This window comes from Telopea speciosissima, chromosome 6 (assembly GCF_018873765.1).
Source record: "Telopea speciosissima isolate NSW1024214 ecotype Mountain lineage chromosome 6, Tspe_v1, whole genome shotgun sequence".
In the NCBI taxonomy this organism is placed as follows: Eukaryota; Viridiplantae; Streptophyta; class Magnoliopsida; order Proteales; family Proteaceae; genus Telopea; species Telopea speciosissima.
The window spans coordinates 55,519,300-55,537,543 of record NC_057921.1 but is presented as its reverse complement, the minus strand read 5'-3'; the positions used below and the strand labels follow the sequence as shown (position 1 = coordinate 55,537,543).

The window sequence follows — 18,244 nt, the reverse complement described above, 5'->3', positions numbered from 1 at the left end:
GGATCATCCCTGATGTCGCATGATGTCGATCTGTAGCTGGAATACTGGGCTCAGTTGAGAGCTCACCCCTGTGGATATCCTTATTTTTCAGGTGATTTAGTTACTTCTAATGTTGGATTTGCGGCGCTGAAGTTTGAAGTGCACGATACTTTGTGCGCACGTGATGATTGGGCAACCTCCTGATCTTGGCTTGATAGTCCAGGCTACCTCCCCACTCTTTCATGCTTTATAAATGCTTTATATAGTTATAGAATAGTTTCTTGTATACTTTTACTCTGTGCTACCTTTGAGAACTGTATAGTTGTGTCACAAGCCTTATCATTTATATAATTGAAATATCATTTAGACTTCTCTTATTAATGATGTTATCTCTATTAATTAAATTGTTTCCGCTGCCTCTGATTACTGTATCTGTGAGCAATGATTGTGAATAGGATACTGCACTTGTGATCCTTGGGTATTGGTTGGATGTCAGAGATATCCCGCCACACTTGGCCCTTAATAACCGGGCCGGGGTGTGACACACATTGTCTAGATCAATGAGGCCTTAAGAATAAGGTTAGAGCAGTAGTTTTAATGAGTCTCCCTTAAATGACCCTAATAACTGGAGCTATTTGATGATGGATTGTAATATCAGGCTTAGTGATTTCGGTATTTGTTTTAGTCATTCTCTTACTGGTTTGAACTCTACCCTTACAGCAGATACGTAATATCAAATATCATATTCTCTCTGTATTTCAGTCACATCTGCAGCCTAATTTGAAATAGATAGTAGAATATTGCTTGTTTTAACTTAAATAGTGAACTATATGGAAGATTTTCAATTGAATTTTAAGATTACTTTCTTCTAAGAGTACTTTTGTTCTTCAGGTAGACTAGGATTCTTTACACAATGTGGATGGTGGTAGTTGTCTATGTTTCAATTTGTGGATTTTATCCATATGAGGATTTAAAACAGTGACATCTCTTACAACTAGGATATTACAAACTTTGATTTCATGTCTTCTCCTTTGATGGAGCAGCGCGGACAATTATCAGTTACCCTTCCATCAATAAACAACATTGCAGGAAATTTTACTTGAATTCAAGAGCATATTTATATAAACTGCATGAATGCAGAGAATAGTTGCACCTAAGAAAGAAACAAAAAATTATTCAGTAGGGTGAGAAAAGCTAATTTTTAATACTGTTTAAATTGTTATGAGGTTCCTGGGTTCAGTAATTATCAGTCTAAGAGTTTGGATTCGGGAGCATAGTAGATTAATCTCCTGTAAAACATTCTTGCCTTTCCAAGTCAAGCCAGACAAGCAAAGTTGGCAATAATGGGCAAGAACTTTTCCTCCTGAGCCAAACCCATATCTACTCCTGTAAACATTGCATCACAAGCTACCACATTTTACAAAATGAAAGACTGGAACTGGAACAGTAGAATCATTGTGTACACCACCATATGAGCTTTATTTTCTTACAAACTAGACAAGCCAAACATTATTAGATGACATAATAATTGATCAAAACCTTACACATTCAATATTCAGTAGATTTATTGACTTGACTTTTGAGCTCCACAAAATCTCCTTCAGTATAATACATCCAGGGCAAGAAGAGAGGAATTAATCTATAGAGGTCAAAAAGAAGATCTTAATTCATTTTGGATCTGTTTGGTTAAAAAAAATGGCCAATAACAATCCCAGATTCTGGGTTCAATAAATGGAGCAAAATTTCTTGCCCTGATATGTGATAACAAATCAGAAATAGTAAAAGAGTAAAACCCTTCCACACCGTTCGATAGCTCTGATGGCAAGCTTAAAGTCCAGGTATGGCTTCAAGATTATACTTCTCAGAAGCTGAAGTACCAGTATCAGGGTTCTCTTGTAATTTTGGTTTCTTAATGGCATCAAGAGTTTGTAGATACGAGTATGATGCATTACGACTAGAGGCTGGGCCTGGATTGCTCATCCTGCTCGCAAGGAAGCGACGTATCAAACCCCTGAGGAGTGGGGCCATCGTATCTGGCTCATGCTCTAGAAAATACATGATTCCTCCCATGCACATACAGAATAAAGCCACCTGTCACAGTTAGGAAGCCATAAATCAAAGATGTACCAAAATTTAACATAGGTGATTGATTGCTTTTGTTCAATCTAAATCAGATAGCAGTTTCACCACTTTATTCTATAGATTCGACAAAACTAGATGGAATAGTAAATAGTACAAGTAATAAAGCTAAGATAACACATAAATTTTCATCCCAGGCCAACCATGATCTAAGATGTTGTGCCCTTGGACCAGACAATGTATCCGCATGTTTGCTGAGGAAGATCCCATGCTTTCAAACAACTATACAATGGACACACATGCATACTAACACAGCTGTTTATACCCACACTTTTGGAGAACATGGAAAACAAAAATTGAACAAAAAGAACCACCAATTCTTATACAGTTCTCTGGGTCAATGAAAATCAAGCTGTAGTAGTTAGTCTAAGCAGAGAAACTATCCTGGGACATCAACAGACGAAAACCAGCAAAAATCCTAATTACCCTAATCTACTTCTCAGGCCCAATGCAAATTGGTTCAGCTGTTTCTTTGATTTCTCCTTTTATTATCCCCCCCCCTACCCCACCAGAGGAAAGCAATCAATTTGAATAAGTAAGCAGTTTTAAGTATTTAAGCAAACAGATTCATGTTATCAAGCAAGCAATATTTCTTGACAAAGTTGTAAGTTGTAACTAGTAAGATTTATACCTCAGCATTTTTTATATGTGGCAGCAAATTTCGATTCGCTAATATATACCACAAAGAATCTCCAGCTCGTGGAAGAACATATAGAGCCAATTCCGCACGTCTGGCTTTCTTCTCCAATAGCATGGAAAGGGCAGCAATTCCACCAGCCACCCAGTATACAAGCTTGTGGTCCTTTGTTGCCACCTTTCTGTGCAAGCATATGACCCCCTGCATCATCCAAAATTCAATGTTAGGACAATGAATTCATCAAGACAAAGAACTCCATAAAGAGAAACACGAAATTACCTGAAAGAGTCCAACAAAAGCAGACAAAAATGTTGTTGATCGAACAGCACCTTTAACAGCATTCCAGCAGGTACGAGCAGGAGACTCCATAAACTAATGGGACACCAAATTAAAAAGAATCAGTTTCAGGGTACAGCTACCTGAAATGGATGTAAATATTTCTACTGACTACAACTTAAGCAATACAAGTCAAGAGATGGAAATACATGACACACGTAGCAGTCAAGTTACAAGCTTTAAGTTACTGAGAAAATATATAAGATTCCATCTTTCTAAACCACATGACAACATAAGTATTATTCTATGCAATGTGCAACACACAAACTGAAGATAAAGGCATCACATAACTAAAGAAGGTACAATACTACAATTGAATGGAGATCTCATCTCCTCACCTCACATTCACATCCTCTGCATCCTTTCAAGTCAAACCTAATTTTCACCATCGTTTATAATGTTTTTACATAAATGAACTCCAATCTAACCTTTTCCAGGAATCCAACAAAATGACAGCACTTTCACGTGTTGATTGACTATATAATGTAAGGCCAGTTTACAAATAGACAACTAGGTACTAGTCTCACAGTAGGATCACTATATGACAATATCAATAGGTTACAGCAATAAACCCAACAACTGGAACTGACAGAACACTTTAACAGCAGATGAACATCAGAGTATATGAACCTTTAAGCCCTCAACAAAGTTAACACTGCCCTAGATTTTTATCTAATCTCAAGAGGAACAAAACCAGACCAGAACTGGTCTATCAGCTGACAGAACAAGAGAGAAAATTAACTAGAAAACAATAGCAACAGATTTAGCTACTTAACACCTCAGATGGGGCTGATAGTCCAATCGGAAGTAGGACTTGTAGGGTCGATTAACTCCTCAAAATCTCAGCCAAAACTAATGGCTGGATGTGAGATATCAATGGTCTCAGAATTAGAAACTAAAGTCCAGAATAAAGAAACTCACTGGCGTTGACAAACCTAGCCAATAGATAAAGGCTCTTTGAAGGGTATTACACAGGCAAAGTCTGAGCTAGATTGGCTGGCTGGATCAGGAGTAACAGCCCCACAAGAATCTCTGCAGAATTCTTCAATAACAGGGAGCCGCAAGTACTGATCTTAAACAACTCCAGCACTGATAATGGTACCTTTGAATGCCTCACTGATGCGAGAAGTTGCAGGTTTAACAAGGAATAGAAAGTAGGATCGATGGAGAAGAAATAGAAGATGGGGATAGGAGAGATGGTTGAGCCTCCCACTCAACCTACACCCTCTCACCTCAATGTCTCTCACCTCACACTGCCTCACACAGCAACATGGTTAACAACCAAGCTTTTCTTTTTTCCATAAACTTGTTGGGGGAGACACTAAAGGCCTCAATACATATAGGCTAACTATTGCTATGACTAGAAAGGAAATAACAGACATAGAAAGTCCCTTAAAAGTGAGATATTGGGACTTGTACACCAATCAAACTGAGATTCTAGCTATTAACTGAAATTGGAAAGTAGCAAATAACTAAAGGTAACAAAAATAGAAACTACTAGGAAACCAAAAGCAACACCAAAGATCTTCCTCAATCTACCATGTGAGCTATCCAGGCTGGGCCCACTTCTAATCCCTGCACAACCCATATATTCTTCAAACAAATCAGTCACATGGGCCCCACAAATTTGTCTAGAATCTCCCATTCCAGCTGTGCTCGCAAATGGCCATATGGGAGCAAAAAAGGGGCTGGGATATGGGCTTAACCATAAGCCATATATGGGCCTATGTGTGGGCCTTCCTAGGATCTAAATCAAAGGCCTTGTACTGCATCACTATAGGGGGTCAGGAGCACATATGTAGAATATGAAAAAGTCAAGGATAAATCAATGTAAACTAAGGTCTCTCAACTCCAGTAGTTCAGATTCCTGTTTCACCCTAAAACTCTTCGAGAATGTGAATTTCATTCAAAAGGATCCAACACAACCACACAAATCATCAGAGTTGGTCTGATTGGATCCTGGATTAGTCACCTGCTGTCTCCTCCCAATGTGATACCATTCTGCTTCTCTAAATGTCACCTTTTTCTTTTCATTTCTATAGTTTCTTCTGTTCAAGCATTAATCTTAAACTTCGTGATGGCACTACAAGAAATCCCTATTTCAGCATCATACTTCCGTTCATTATACCCCAAAAAATGTAAATCCTGAGTCACTACTGCAGTACCCACTCAACTTAAACCTAGTACTAGATCCCCGCCTAGTTATAACCCTGAAAGGCCTAATTTCTTATCTCAGTTTAGAATCATATTTTCACCCCGATTGATCCAAATATTAGTAACACCATCCATCACTCTCTCCCCATCCTTCATCGACCAGAATGCTTATATCTTTTGTCCTAGACTTCTAGCTTTAGTATACAATCTGCAAAACCTCACCCTACAATAAGGACATACCAGCTTTTAAAACCACAAGTTGACTCGGAAATCCCAGGAACAAACCCAATCATATAATACACACTCCCTTTTTTTTTAATCCTCAAATTGGCTGTCTTGGCAGGAATCTTAATCTTTGGATGTACAGGAAAATAGTGCATATTTGTATGAGAAAGAGAAAACGGAAACAGTATAAAATGCTAAAGAGAACCCCCTAGATGCAGTCACCACTTGCCCATGTTTTTGCATTCAGAATCAGGGAAACTCAATGATACCTACTCTCATCTACTTCTCAGTATGAACCTACGTCTAGGGTTTGTAGAAAACTTAGCAACCCTGTACAGTTCTGTCCTACGCTTTTCTAATTTCTGCTTCCATCCTTGAATTTGGAATTAGAGAACCCTAGACTCATACGCACTTCTATGTCTAAGGCCAAACCTAAGCCCTATGAATTACCCAGACCAATGTCTAAATCCCACACACTATCGTTTCTCAATCTATACCAAAATCTTAAGTTGCGATAAAATCCAGATATCTTCTATGGTGTTCTTTCTGCTCGCATATCTTTTCTATAGGAACCTGGTTTGTGCACTTCAAAAAGGATGGGGCTATAAGAAAATATAATAAAAAAATAACGTAAAAGGAGGCTTCAGCATAAGGGAGCTTATTCCTAATCGAACGCAATGTACAGTCAACTAAGGAAGCCAGGACAATTCCAACTAATATATGAATGGATACACATCATATGGAATATGGAATATTCTCGAAGTAATTAGAATAAGGATCAGTTGATTACAAAATGTACATATCGATATCCAAGTATTCTGTGTGTGGGGAGGGGAGGAAGTGTTAGACGTTTGGTCTATTTTCCTAAATCAAGTAAAGGCATTATAAATGGAGAAAAATAAAATAAAGAAAAGGTCCAGCCATCTGAGAGCAGTGGAGTACCTTTTGCAAGTGAAGAACAACAAATGGTACAAAAGTCAATGAGAAATATAGGGGAAATGTTTTTCTGAAGGTCGCAGATGCTGCATTAGCATTGTGAGCTAAACATGAATTTGTGTCTGGATGTATTATAGAACAAGAAATTATAGACGGAAACTCCTCCATCTTTACTGAACGAGATCCCTTTCTGTTCAATAAGTAAGCTGACAGAGAAACAACATCCACAGGGCCACCTCGACAGCTATCCCTTACAGCCTTGTAAACAGGTGCTGCAACTGGCCCAGTCTTCTGAATAAAATCTTGATATGACTTTGGCAAGCTCTCAGGACGCATTACAAAGGCATACATAACCTGAAAAATAAAATACACAAACATTATTCATAAGAAGGAAGAGATAGAATTGACTACAAATTCATAAGTTATAAGAGCAATTTATTTGTATAGACGTCTTAATGGAACTAAAGAAGGGTATTTCTTCCATGCATCGTATTATTCAAGCAGTTGTAGATAAGAGACTTGGTATGTGGGAGAAATATGCCTTTGGCATGCTTTGCTGTTCCTGAAAGATTCTCAATGCCAAAATCTGTATGTTCTCTATCTCAGGCATGTTACGAGCCACTTATACATTTCAATTTCACCCTAAATAGTTCAGTTATGTGTATATTGTATATCAATTGCAGCAACTGCACTCACCATTCACTTAGCGTACTTAATCTTTTTGAGGAGATCATACAAAGAGGGTGGATCTTGGTGCAACGGTTAGGTTGCTCCAGAGTCATTGGAAACAGCCTCTTTGCAAAGCAGGGGTACGGCTGCGTACATTATGACCCTCCCCAGACCCTGCAGGCCTCAGTAGCGGGAGCCTCGTGCACTGGGTACGCCCTTTTTTTTAGAGGTCTTCATGGAACGCCCTTATGCATTGAAGGAAGTAGGTAAGCTACCGAAGAGGGGGAAAAAAAGAAAGTCTTATTTATTGGATGCAGGAGGGGGAGAAAAAAGAAAGCCAGTGGGATTAGATTAACCTTTGAATCACAACATTTTCAGTTTAAAACTATTAGGTCAATATCTTAAGTTTCTCTAGAAACTCCAATCTACTGGACTTGCGGGTTGTGGAACTTTCTAACAAAACTAACCAGGAGGGAAGGGTATGCTGGAACAGTTAATCAGATAATGCACCATTAATTAGTTCTGGGTTTATTTTAATCCTCTCCAAATAATAGCAAACAATAAATCAGACAGAAAAAGTTGCAGAAAGATATCTTTCTCCCGATCGCTAGTGAATCAGTAAGGAGAGAAGAAGGAAACCTATGATGGCAGTAAATATAAAGCAAAAAAAAGTGGAAGAAAATGCATAAGGGGCACATTTCTGAACAATCAGACAAACCTGACTTTTTCTTTGAGATAAGTATGGATATGGTAGTATTTAAAAACTTAAAAACATGATTTGTGATTTGGACAGAACATTCATTCATATTTGACAAATGTAAAGATAAGATTTAGTTTAGATAAATTTTCACTTCCAGACAAACTAATATGTGCTTGAGCTTTGTGTTACCTGGGCACATGCTAAAGCAAACAACAAAGAATCGCCATGTTTCCAATGGCTTCCCCAAAGGTGAAACTTGTTCTTTGACTTGGCAGAATTATAGGCACACTGGAGAAACAATGGGAGTCATAAGCTCAGAGAAACAGAGTTCCAATTCCGATCATCTGCAATAGCTTGAGTGAAAGTTGAATGGAAAAGTAACAACTATTCTTTTACCTGGGCAAGCCTAGCCAAAAGATACAAAGCAAGGGTACGCCTCCTGCTTGAATCATCTAGTGCTAAAATAGACAATCCTGCAACTGAACCTGCTAAAATTCTGCTCCATCATGGCCCTTTAACTATGTCATAAATATGGAATAGGAACCATCATGCATTAAAAAAATTTTTAAAAAAAAGCATCAAAGGTAATAAAATGTTAGAAACTAAAACTTAATTAAAACAAAAAACCATGTTGTGCAGCAGAGCTTACACATTAACTGGTGTCTCTTTCTTTCTACACTTTCTCAACAAACATCTCAGGGCATGATAAGATCCAGTGAAACCCCCAAAAAGTAGCCCAATACGACAAGCTTCTTCTCTCACTATCAAATCTTTCTCTGACACAAGTTGCTATGAGTGCAAAGCAAAATGTAGAATGTCAGCATGACAGATCTTCAAATATCCCAGAAAGCCTTTCAGAGATAACATACAAAGAAAATACTTTTTTTTTTAGATAAATAATTTACATGGATGAGAATCTGTCAATCCTCATAAACAGTGAGCAAAAAACAATGTAGAAAATATAACTGAAGGAAAAAGGAAATAGCTGAAATTATTGCAAAGCTCAACACCTCTGAGAAGATAACCCATCAAGTGATCCTAACCACTAACCAACATGGAACGTTCATTGGGAATACAGCACATTGCTTCTTCATCCTTCAATAGGAAAGGTTTTCAAATGTTAAGAAATTAATATTCTTATAAGTGGATCTTTTGTTGTGTGGAATAGCAAATACAGACACATGTTAAGTCATTTCTTTTCTAGCACTAGATAGCAAGAAAAAGCAGATAATGTGTAGCTTAATAACTAAAATTGACGTAGTGTCTCTTGGTTTACAGATTGGGACCCGAATAGGAGCTTGGGAGTCTTACCAATGTAATGAATGCATGCCAATGTGGCAATTTATTCGTTTCTCAATAAGAATCCCACGGAATCCGACAATGACTCAAGTTTTGCATGCACATTTCCTTCATTTTCCATGTCATCGTCAGAAAGGGCTCCAGCAGTGGAATGAGACTGCTAAAGTGATTTTGGGGCAATCAAGTTACTGTAAAGGTTAAGTTAAGTGGCTCTAATATTTTTTTTCTGAAAAAAAATTCAAACGAAAAAACTCTTTTAACGTTGATTCTTATGATTTGATTCTAAGATCTTGAAGTCAATATAGTCAGACAACAAATTTACCATAAAAATCTGGAAGCATTAAACTGGCATGGCACAATCTAGGTACTTACACATGTTTATTTGGCAACCTAGGCACAAGGTGGCAACCTAGACTCACAATATTCTCATAAATTACTAACATAAGTTCCTTTCAGCTATGTCCAAATTATCATCTAGGCAACTGGAAACTTGGATCTCACCCAAAAAAAAAAAAAAAGATAGGGCAACATGAACAGTGCCACCAATGTTAATCAACATTTTAATGTGTGATAATTATTTTTTATAAAGGGGGAAAATCAAATGTATGACATTTACAACTGAATAATCATTGAAATTAGATAATATTCAAATTAATTGAGAAAAAAGGTAACTATGGATTACTCTTTCTGTCCAGCAATGACCGTCCCCGTTGAAAAACCTCAAATTTATTTATTTACTTATTTATTTTATATTTTTTTTTTTTTTTGGGGGGGGGGGTGTGTGTGAGAGAAATTGCAGCATTAAAATCAACCTCACTTTTCAACTTTTGTCCTCCCTCCACGCTGTTTTGGCCTTCCCCTTGACCTTTTTAGTGCCTCCAATTGACACTGCAGTGTGTCATTTTGGGCAAACATCCTTGGATCCTATTAAGTGATAGCATCCTGATGTTACCACAAAAATTGAGACAACAACTCAGGATCAGGATTAATGTGTATACGAGCTTTTGAAAAATTACATCACCTACTGACCTACCTAAATCATCCATCATCTATGTGGGATCCGGACCACCAATGCAAAAGAAAGTAAGAAATCCTAACATTATGCATATCCGGAAGAAAGGGTAAAAGCTTAATTTTTGAAACTTAGGTAAGGCAGATTGAACATTGTGATGATTCTCTCTTTTAACTCCAACTGGATTACCGAAGAAAAAGGAGAATTGGAATTAAAGATACACCTATAACTCTGATGCAGAACGCTACAAGTTCCAAATTTTCGTAGAATATATATAACTTAAAAAAGGAAAATCTTGCAGTTGGCAATCGATTAGCACAGTCTATCTAATCATACGCATTTGTCTTATTCCTCATTATCCAATTCTGTACCCATAACATTCAAAATTGATCTAGTCCAATTATGCATCTACACATGTACCAATCCAAAAACAATCAATTTAGACAAAACCCTACCTTGAGATCCAGAAGGGAAGCATAGGACTGGCCCCGAACAAGCTTGAAAGCACGAAGAAGGATACCGATTCCGACACGCACACCGTATGAGAGGAGGAAGGTTTGGCAGAGGTTACCAATGGCGTTGGCGACGCAGGATTCATCCGCATGGTGACAGGGCGGTTGAAGTCCCCTAGCGCGGTGCCGCTGCCGCCTCTGCAACTCCTCTATCGCCTCCCTAAGCCTATCCTCAGCATCTCTTAGGCGGCGTTCGGCTGCGCCGTCGGAGTTATCGTGCGCCGGTGGCGGAGATGGAGGATCTGTGGAGAAAGCAACGGAGGATTTCGACAGTAAAGGCATGGTCGCCACTCGCCACAACCCCACAAGGCTTTCCGCATCTGTGAAATCAAAACCCAAACCAATACACGCTCCAACTCAGACTCTCAGGGGGAGAGAGAGAAAGGGAAGAGAAAATGTAAGTGTGAGGGTTTTAGAGAATCGATTTCACAATCGCGAAATGGCACTCTCCGTGTGGTGTTGACAGGTGGCTTTTAGATATCTTATTGGTGGTTCATCGCTACGTGGATATGTCAAACGACTTATCAAGGCGAGTCTTTACCCCAAAAAAACTTATCAAGGCGAGTGAATGTGGTATTCGGTAATTCCGTTAAGTAAATAAATTTGTTGTTAATTGGTTGATTGGGTGTCTTTACGCAACTACGCATACGCTTCCGTCTATCTTTTTGTTACGTACGCAACTACGTATACACTTTAGGGTTCCGTTTGTTTGTTTTTCAAGTTGAAAAATACTCATTGACGTAAAAATTTTACAAAAGCCTGCCATTTTCCAGGAAATTTGTGTTTAAATGTTTAAGTCCTGGCTCCGTCGGAAATCACGAAAATGGAGAAACCCTTCATTCCGCATCCATAGATTCTACTAGTCCTCCTGCACCATTGTCAAATGACGGTTACGGCTAGGTCGAGCTTTCAGCCCTCTCAAATTCACGGCGAAATTTATATCTTATATTGCTATCTCGAGGTAAAGAAATTAGGGAAAAGAATCGCCTTTGCCGCCTTCTTATGCAATTTGAGCTTGTTTCTGGTCGTTCTGGCAATTGGGAAAGTTGGTTATCGGAATTTTTATTTTTCGTCTGCTCAAATGATGTTTTTCCCCTTCTTGTGTGAAAAGTTCCCCTTTTCAGTTTTTTGAATTGTTTCCAGACTGTTAATACTTAATATCCAGGAAACTCTACACTTGCAATTGGTGATTCTCAAAATTCCTCCCTCCATTACCAACTTGAATAAGCCTATATATGTACAAGATGTATGACCGTCATCTCATTACTGTCATTGCTTGTGCAAGTTCAGGAGTGACTAACCGAATAATCCTCCAAGTGTGAGCACGTCCACCAAGAATTTGTAACAGTTGCTACTGATGATTTTCGTTTTTTGTTCCTTGGAACTTTTAAACTTATGGTTCAGGGTTAATTTCCTTTATTTCCAGTTCCAACTTTATAAGGTCACTTTTTTTGGGTAACATTTGTGTAATAGATTATAGAGGTCCTAGGTTTATGCTGATATCTTGTGAAACACACCCATAAAGCGTTTCTTGATATGAATTTGTATACATTTTTTTCTTTTTCAAGTAAAATGTTTGAAGTTAGTTTTGATTTTCAAATTGGAGTTTTTTGCCACCTCAATTAAAAAATCTTCATTGTTTTGAGCAATCTTCAAATGGTTAATGCATACACATGTGACACATCTTAATCATGTTTTCATCCATGAGCTGCAAACTGAATGTACCCTGTCTGGTCCTGGTTCGAATTCTCGGTATCTCAGCTGGTTTCGGTCAGCCAAAAAACCGAGTTGTCTCGGTAACTCGGCGGAGTTGGTGCATTTTTTTATGTCAAATTTTGGCCCTTGGTTTTGGTGGCCGTATGACCTAATAGGCCATGAAACTTGCACGACAGCCTATTTTAGGCTCTATAAACATGGTGGAACCCTTATTTTTTCAAAAATCAAATCCAAAATGGTAGTTTGACTTTGGACCTTAGGTTGGTAGTATACGTTGTCTCTATATACTAATATGACCAATTCTACACAATCTGTAGTATTAGAACACACAGCTTAAATAAGCAATAGGAATAAAATTTCTATAATTCAAGTAAAACCCTTAGCTTTGTAAAAACTCACTTGTTCCAAGCTTGGTTGTGTAAGATTTGGTCAAAAAATCAGTTTTTTTTTGGTTTTTTTGGGGGGAAGGTGTGCATTCACAGTCTAAACCCACCGAAATAGATGAGACTGATCAAAATTTCGACCAAGTCTCGTCAAGTTGAGACTTTTATATCAAGTGGATGGTAACAGTTTTGACCACAATCTTTAGTATTAGAACACATATAATTCAAGTAGAACAACTTGAATAAGCAATAGGAATGAAAAAAAAAAAATCAAATTATGAACCATTTCATAAATCATGCATCTAACATTGTTTGTTATATAGAGTCAAATATATTTTGAGTCTTTCACTAAAAAAATATATATATATTTTGAGTCTGCACGAAAAAAATATATATTATATATTTTGAGTCAACATTTAACAATACAAGCCAACAACTACCAAGTACCAAGTCACCCCTATCCCTATGTGCTCATCCTAATATTGAATGAGTGCCGGGCCTTCAAGTTAAAATCTCCTCCAAGGAAGGTTGTTGGGCAGAAAATCTCCTCCATATGTTGTTCTTGAGCATCAAATCCAAGTGTTCCAAGCTTTTTTTGGTAAGATTTGGAGCTGTTTTCTTCACAAATTGGCGAAACCAGTCAAATTTACCGAGAATAGGTCAAAATTTCGATCGAGAAAAGTCGAAACATGGCATTTATATAACTGACTTTGTGACATTTTGGTGAGATACCGAAATTTTGGCTGAGAAAATGTATTCTTCTTATTTCGCACCCTATCTTGACTCGACTCTTGTCGAAACCGAGACAATTGCTGAGATCTCGCGAGACCTTGAACCATGTGTCTGGTGAAGGATGCATTTTAATTAGCTGAGGCAATGGAAACTGGATTCTTGACTAAAAGATTTTAAATTAATCTTATTATTGTTTCTTCACCAGGTTTTGTGTATGCAGCTGTTTTGATGGTAAAAAGATACGTGATTTGATGAGTAATGTGAGCACTATCTTTCGAATTTTGGTCCCACAGCGTTCAATCAACATATTCTTTTCAAGCTATTTTTTCATTGAGAAAAAATCACTGCATACGAAGTTTGCCAAAGAAACTAGCAACAAAGCCTCACAGGTGATTAAGATGCTCCTTTACTTCCTGTTTACAGGGTTGCATTATTTAATTATCTTTTAAAAAAAAATCCCTTTCCTTTCATGTATGGATAAAATATAAAATTAACTGTATGTTGAACTGAGCTCTCACAGAATTCTAGTTGAGAATTTCTGTTGTGGTTAAGTTGTTGATACATGTAGCTTAATGTATAAAGCAGATAAACCTAGTGCCAGTGTTATGCTTTGGTGCTTTCATCCTCATTCTACTTTTATTATTATAGCTTGTTGAAACCGAAGAAGAGGAAAAAAAAAATTGAATTGATCATATTCAGCTAAAATTGGCCTTCTCTATCTATTATTTTCGACAGTTCTGGAACACGCAGTTTGATGCTTCCTTTTTCCTGTTTTTTTTGTCTCTCGACAAATGGTTTTTTTTCTTTCTTGCAGAACGTGCTTCTGTGGATTTTTCTTCACACCCTGAAGCAGCTGCTCATTTTTCTGTTTCTTAAAATTTAGATTCAAGTTTCATTTGTCTGCCTGCATTTTCTGACTTTTGTTTTATTCCCAGAATTATTTCGCTTCAATCAAACAGGGGCTTGAGCAACTCTGGCCATTGTTCAGTATTCTAGGTAAATCACCCAACAATTACCGTTTTGTGGCAACTCGGGCATCGCCTGAACAGGAAGTGAGAGTTGAAGGCTTGAACCAAATTCTCTCTGTTGCAGAAACTGATTCTTTCCCAAGTACCGAGACCTGTATTATTTACTTAGAGAAGCTGTGTAGAGGTGGAAATCTATCAGATGCTGCTAAACTGCTGCAGCATCTACGTGTTAAACAGATTTTCTTGAGCCCAAACACATATGATCTCCTATTGAGGACAGCAGGTGAACAGAATGACTTTGACCTTCTGTCTCAGATATTCAAGGATTTATTACTCTCCGGGAAACCCATCTGTTGGGATACTTATTATAGTCTAGCCAATGCCTTTTCAAAGGCAACAGATACTTCTGTGCTACTCAAATTTGTAAGTGAAGTTTTAGAACTGATATTTCCAAATAGTGCAACAGTCATTAATAGGATTCTTGTTGCCTTTTCTGAACACAAGCTGGTCGACAAAGCCTTGCTTATATTTAATCATATGAAGAGTCTAAAATGTAAGCCAGACTTGTTCACGTATAATACAGTGTTAGTGATCTTGGGTCGGGCAGGACGTATGGATGACATGCTCCATGAGTTTGCATCCATGAAAGAGGCAAGCATGGTCCCTGATATTGTTTCTTACAACACCTTAATAAACAGCCTGCGGAAGATGGGAAGGTTGGATTTGTGCTTGGTTTTCTTTCAGGAAATGGCTGAGAGAAGAATTGAACCAGATTTGAGAACCTACACCGCATTAATTGACAGCTTTGGCCTATCAGGGAATGTCAAGGAGGCATTGAGACTCTTTGATGACATGAAAAAAAAGCAGATATCTCCTTCTATCTATATCTACAGATCACTGATTAGTAATTTGAAGAGAGTTGGGAAGCTGGAGTTGGCTATGAGGTTATCGGAGGAAATGGACTCTAGTGCTTCAAATCTTGTTGGTCCTAAAGACTTCAAACGGAAGAGGAGATAGTTCATTTCAAGGCTTTGGGTTAAATTCAATGAGTTGGTTTGAAAGAAGTAATCTGGAGGTTCCTCTCTAGTGATTTGCTCAAATTTTGGTATGCAATTTCTCCCGCCTGCTTTCATGTACTCTGGATTACTTATACTCTATACATTTCATTGTTAAATAACATTTAAGCAAATACTTGTTACTATATAGAGATTATCAGTTTCTATCCCCTGAATTTTTGTTTGGCAGAGTTAATCAATTTTGGGGTCTGGATCTGAGGCAAAGGAGGGACGGTATAGGAAAGGTAGACACCTACAAATGTGTTCAAGAATGCAGACTTTGTGAATATCTGTGTCAATGTCCAATTGACTGATTTTAGGGTAGAAAATTGTCTGTAGGACTTCTTTTCTTTTGAATAATTTAAGCAGGTTATGTCTGTGTGCAGTACCAAGAATTATTCCTCAAGACAAGTGAATGACTGAAATACTGGAGTGTTAATTACTCCTTCTCCTCGCCTTCAACCCCTCTGATTTGCATTCTTTTGTATGTGGTGCAGCTTGTCCATCGAAAGTCGTTGCGCATAGGCAGACCAAAATCTGCAAGGTCGGTCTTCTGTCTTGTGTCAGCACTCAGCAGCAGTATACTGATCCGTACAGCGTCATCATGTGTGCAGTGTGGTGGATGCGCCAACTTGTTATCACTAAACCACCAGACTGAGAGAGAGACGAATATATGTTTCAACTCTTTTTTTCTTAATCTGTTCTACTTGTGTATAGAAAATTTTAATTTAGAATTTTATATTTGTTTTTTTTTTAAATGAAATTTATGCGGTTCCATGTAAAAGTTAATATGTTATATTTCACCATTGGAATGCTACGAATATATGTTTCAACTCTTTTTTCTTAATCTGTTTTACTTGTGTATAGAAATTTCTAATTTAGAATTTATATTTGTGTTTTTTTAAATGAAATTTATGCGGTTCCCTGTAAAAGTTTTTTATGTTACATTGCACCATTGGAATGCTTATTGGCATAGTATGAGAGATTACAGGAGGATTAATGTCATACAACAGCTAATTTTGATGCCCCAGAAGTAAATTCTTGTTCTGCTTGAAACAATGTTGGGCTTAATGAACTATGTGATTGCAGGTTGCTGAAAATTTGAAAGATCTAAATAAGGGGAGCAGGATCTGTGGGTGGACTGTCGATGCACCCATAATCTTCTATAAGTGGACAATGAGCGTCGCAGGCCTGATAGTGGTGCAATTTTGTGGGCAATAAGACCCTAAGCTCGCTGCTCACAAGTCAAGGAGATCAAAATCATCAAATGGAATTTGTTCACATGGCAAAAGAAATCATTATAGGATTCAAGTCTTTGAAGAGAGTGCATGGGGACTATGAAGGGTGGCAGGAACAGAACTGACGAAGTTGTCACATGAGCCTTCCATAGGACCACAAAGCTGCACTGAACTTAGTTCACAGAAAAAGGACCCTACATCATAAAGGAATCTCATCCCAACATTGCCCTGGTTGAACACCCCCCACCCAACCCCCACACTTTTTTTTTCGCTAAATCATTTGCCACCTTATTGCTGTTCCTGATTCACATTATCTAGCATTCATTGGCGTCTAACATTTGATTCTTGGAAGTAAGAACATTCAGAAATTAGCTCTATTGACCATCATGCCTTTGCATAGGTTTGATTCTTAGAAAAATGTTACTGTCCTATGAAAATGCTCCCCAGAACCCGAAAGAAGTGTTAAGAAAGGAACCAAGTGAAAGTAGAGATATAATTGTGCTTTATTAGTTCCTTTCAAGGCCTCTCTGTATAATCTTTCCCGATATCTCTTCATTTTAACATATTTTCTGGTAATTTTTATTGTCTTTTTCTTCATTCTAATATATCAACATTGATCCTTATTCCTTAAAGCCCAAACTACCAAGTCAGAAAGATCTAAGGCCTTATCATACAAAATGTAATTTTGAACAAAGAGGGCATGTTTTGTCAAATTTCATTCAATCTGAAGGGCAATGGATGGCTTCTGGTGAGTGATGGTCATCTTGACTCTTCTATAATTTCCTGGAAGAATTTGATAATGTAATCATTATACCTATTATTTGAGTTATGGGTGCAGGTTCAACTGATTGAACTATTCTTTGCCTGAGCTGTCACATCTTGTGCCTAAATGCATTCTAAAGCTCGATTCATCTCTATTTTTTTTGTTTCAGAATGTGTTCTAGACTCCGAATCTATTCCAAAGATGCATATCAATTACCAAACACCCGTAGCTGAGAAGGGTTAGTAGGACTCAATAGTCAGGAAGTCTTACTTTCAAACCAATAGGCTGTTCAGTCAAAGAACTATTTTGGGTTTAGTCTCCTAGTTCAAGAGATAACACTAGCTAGAAACAAAACCAAATCAAACAATGACAGAAGAATCTAATTCTAACCAAGAGGAAGTGAGCAGAATATACTAAAGAATAAAGGTTCCATAATGCAATTGGAAATCATATTATGAGATAATAAAAAAGAAGCGAGAGAATTAGGAGCAAGTTTTGATCAACAAGAAACCCTAGGTGAAGAATAGTATACTCTTCAAGCTGTAGTTGCAGAGGCTAAGATCCGGACAAGAAACTCTTCCGTGTTGCTTCTGTTTAGAGTATCCCTATTTTGGAGAGGGCATAACCTCACAAGCACTTTTTTTAGAAGTGGGCAATGCAAGATACGGTTTCTACAATAAAGATACTGTTCTAAGTTTTTGGGAAGGGTGAGATCACTCCATTAATAATATTACTACTCCCTTCTCTTCCTCTACTTCCATTATTACTTCCATTTTATCGCAATATCGAAT

At 37.7% G+C, this 18,244-nt stretch overlaps 2 protein-coding genes across 2 annotated transcripts; one reads left to right on the top strand and one right to left on the bottom strand.

The window, feature by feature from the left end:
* Window positions 1-1,616: 1,616 nt before the first annotated feature.
* LOC122664389 lies at window positions 1,617-10,962 on the bottom strand. Its single transcript, XM_043860183.1, has 8 exons — window positions 10,542-10,962; window positions 8,425-8,564; window positions 8,172-8,271; window positions 7,965-8,063; window positions 6,413-6,760; window positions 3,035-3,127; window positions 2,750-2,956; window positions 1,617-2,070 (listed from the first exon to the last, which is right to left on the bottom strand). The coding sequence occupies exons 1-8, from the start codon at window positions 10,878-10,880 to the stop codon at window positions 1,807-1,809; spliced, it is 1,590 nt and encodes a 529-aa protein (XP_043716118.1). The 5' UTR covers window positions 10,881-10,962; the 3' UTR covers window positions 1,617-1,806.
* A 560-nt stretch (window positions 10,963-11,522) lies between these two features.
* LOC122664391 (pentatricopeptide repeat-containing protein At1g11900) lies at window positions 11,523-15,645 on the top strand. The gene is made up of 3 exons (XM_043860184.1): window positions 11,523-11,559; window positions 13,635-13,818; window positions 14,365-15,645. Exons 2-3 carry the CDS (start codon window positions 13,681-13,683, stop codon window positions 15,412-15,414), a joined length of 1,188 nt encoding a protein of 395 aa, XP_043716119.1. The 5' UTR covers window positions 11,523-11,559; window positions 13,635-13,680; the 3' UTR covers window positions 15,415-15,645.
* The last annotated feature ends 2,599 nt before the right edge of the window (window positions 15,646-18,244 follow it).

What these genes read in the sequence shown, in the direction of transcription:
- LOC122664389 (XM_043860183.1), bottom strand. Translation starts at nt 10,880, where the DNA reads ATGCCTTTACTGTCGAAATCCTCCGTTGCTTTCTCCACAGATCCTCCA. An exon ending in AAAGAGACACCAGTTAATGT is followed by an intron (nt 8,272 to 8,424) that starts GTAAGCTCTGCT and finishes ATGATGGAGCAG; the next exon opens with AATTTTAGCAGGTTCAGTTG. An exon ending in TTGTTCTTCACTTGCAAAAG is followed by an intron (nt 3,128 to 6,412) that starts GTACTCCACTGC and finishes GTGTCCCATTAG; the next exon opens with TTTATGGAGTCTCCTGCTCG.
- LOC122664391 (XM_043860184.1), top strand. Translation starts at nt 13,681, where the DNA reads ATGAGTAATGTGAGCACTATCTTTCGAATTTTGGTCCCACAGCGTTCA. An exon ending in CTAGCAACAAAGCCTCACAG is followed by an intron (nt 13,819 to 14,364) that starts GTGATTAAGATG and finishes TTTTATTCCCAG; the next exon opens with AATTATTTCGCTTCAATCAA.